The following is a 2,367-nucleotide window of genomic DNA, read 5'->3' as shown; positions in this document are numbered from 1 at the left end:
ATCATAAAGTTACATTCGTACATGATGTACATTAAATGTTGCCTCATTTCAACATAATATAAATATTACTGGACATCACTCAGATAATGAATACACATTATACTTACCCTTCTTGTCTCTAGTTCATGATTTGTTGAGGTCCTGTCAGTAGCTGTTGAATTGGACTCTGTCAATATTCTAAACACGATACAAATATATATTAGTATTAGTACAAGTCACACCCCTAGCCACACCTACCCAGCCCTTCGTGGTTCGTCTTTCTCTTGGGGACTATTCTCCGCTATCTGTTCCGCTTCAAACAGCAAGTCCTGACTGATGTCATCGAAAAACTTCTCAATATCTATTTGAGCAGTGTCAGCGGCACTGTGGGCATTAATTAGAAAAATAATTACTTGTGAGACTTTAATTATAATATTTGTGGGGCACTAATTAGAATAGAATTAACTATTTAAATTACAATAACATTAATTATTTGTGGGGTATTAATTAGAATAACATACATTACTAATTGTGGGGCATTAATTGGAATAATATCTGATTAATTCGTACGTGAAGGTCTTTTGAATTCTTTTAGCATTGACGGTTGCTAGGACAGTGTCGGACGATTTACGATAAGAATCAATGATATCTGAAGAGAGAATCAATTAAGGAAGATTAGTTACATTGTACATTAAAAATAGAATAAGTGTCATACAAGACGATTTTAATATGTACTGTATTAGGAATTAATTAATAATACCTTGAAGGTTCTTGACTCCTCTCAAGGCATAGGCTGACAAGAGCTTCAAAGTAAAAACCTTTAAAAACAAAAATTAAAATTGTCATTTCTCCTCCCTCCCTCCCTCTCTCTCCCTCTCTCTCCCTCCCTCTCTCTCCCTCCCTCCCTCTCCCTCCCTCCCTCTCTCTCCCTCCCTCTCCCTCCCTCTCTCTCCCTCCCTCCCTCCCTCCCTCTCTCTCCCCCTCCCTCACCTCCTGTAGGACCAGGTGCTTTATAAGTGAGTGTGCTTGTGGTCTTTTCTCATAATCGTGGTCAATACACAATTCTATGAACTGCTTAGTCCGTGGGTTAAGTTGATCCAGTGCCTTCTGTATAGCATCAGAGCGAAGCTGACCCTGCTGAACAGTCTCACCGTTACCAAGCAGAGCTAGGTTCAACATCTGTGGAAGGGTTTACTGGGATTTACTGGAGTATACAGAGTTTCTTACTTCTAGAGCACAGATTCCAAAGGCGTAGATGTCGGCTGACGTCCTCATGGGACCCTCTACCGATAAAAAAAAAAGAAATTAAAAAAAATTATTATTATCATTATAATGAGACGACTCACCTGCTAGTTCAGGTGCTGCATAATGAAGGCCAGCAGCTGCTTCTCTGTTCTTTGTTTTCACGTGCTGATGTATAGCGTTTGGTGACACTAAAAATAAAACATAAAGATATTAATACAAAAAGATTACTGTAATGTACAAAATGTTAATTATACAAACATATGAATGCTGTTTTTCTTCGTCTTTATAAATAATGGTATTATTTAATAATTATTATTTAATTAATGTAAAAATATTAATGTAAAGTGACATACATTGTATGTGTCACAATGGAAATACTCTAATTCATGATGTATTAATTATTAATCATGTGTCACTTACCGGATCCTATTTTGACTAGCCCATTGTGTTGAATAAAGATTGAGGCAAGCGATAAATTGCCATGAATAATCTCATTTTTATGCAAGTAACTAATAAATATAAATACAAATACATGTACATGTAAACATATAATCTTTTAAACAATTTGTTTACCTCAATGCTGATAATATCTGTCTACACCATCTCCTCCAAATCTAAAAAATAAATAAATAAACAAACAAATAAATAAACAAATAAATAAATAAATAAATAAATAAATAATCACGCATTTATAATAATGTACAAAAACTCAATTTTAAAACTAACTTTACATGTAGTACATCTTAAAAACTCACCTTATCGCTGATAGAGTTGGTCCCTTTCACTCTTTTGTTCTTCTTAAGGAACTGAGCGAGAGATCCAGATGTTATGTACTCCGTAATGAACACAAGCTACAGTGTCGTGAATTTCTAATTATAAGGATGCAGAGTAATATTGAAATACTTACACGATCTTTCGAATTGACTTTGTCGTGCCAAAAGTCGTAGAAATTGACAATATTTTGATGCTAAAAAAAAACAGGAAAACATGTCTATCATTAAGTAAACAAGTCAAACTTGACATTCTCTGTTCTACATGTACATGTATCTTTAGTTTCACTTATTAGCACTTCCATTTTATAAAGATTCTTCTCTCTTTCTCTCTCCCTCCTCCCTCTCCCTCTCCCTCCTTCCCTCTCCCTCC

General features: G+C 35.0%; 1 protein-coding gene across 1 annotated transcript in view; it reads right to left on the bottom strand.

Moving 5' to 3' along the window:
- LOC100640126 (nuclear receptor-binding protein-like) overlaps nt 1-2,367 on the bottom strand; it is a 4,697-nt gene that overhangs the window by 707 nt on the left and 1,623 nt on the right. Inside the window, exons 3-13 of the mRNA XM_019999467.1 lie at nt 2,132-2,191; nt 1,980-2,075; nt 1,798-1,838; nt 1,645-1,733; nt 1,326-1,412; nt 1,207-1,262; nt 970-1,158; nt 740-797; nt 550-628; nt 238-363; nt 108-177 (exon numbers count right to left, since the gene is read on the bottom strand). Coding sequence (XP_019855026.1) covers nt 108-177; nt 238-363; nt 550-628; nt 740-797; nt 970-1,158; nt 1,207-1,262; nt 1,326-1,412; nt 1,645-1,733; nt 1,798-1,838; nt 1,980-2,075; nt 2,132-2,191 — 951 coding nt within the window. The remainder of the gene's footprint in view (nt 1-107; nt 178-237; nt 364-549; nt 629-739; nt 798-969; nt 1,159-1,206; nt 1,263-1,325; nt 1,413-1,644; nt 1,734-1,797; nt 1,839-1,979; nt 2,076-2,131; nt 2,192-2,367) is intronic.

Source organism: Amphimedon queenslandica, unplaced genomic scaffold (assembly GCF_000090795.2).
Source record: "Amphimedon queenslandica unplaced genomic scaffold, v1.1 AMPQUscaffold_13264, whole genome shotgun sequence".
Lineage (NCBI taxonomy): Eukaryota > Metazoa > Porifera > Demospongiae > Haplosclerida > Niphatidae > Amphimedon > Amphimedon queenslandica.
The sequence above is the reverse complement of the archived record's forward strand: the minus strand, read 5'-3'. Positions and strand labels throughout refer to the sequence as shown.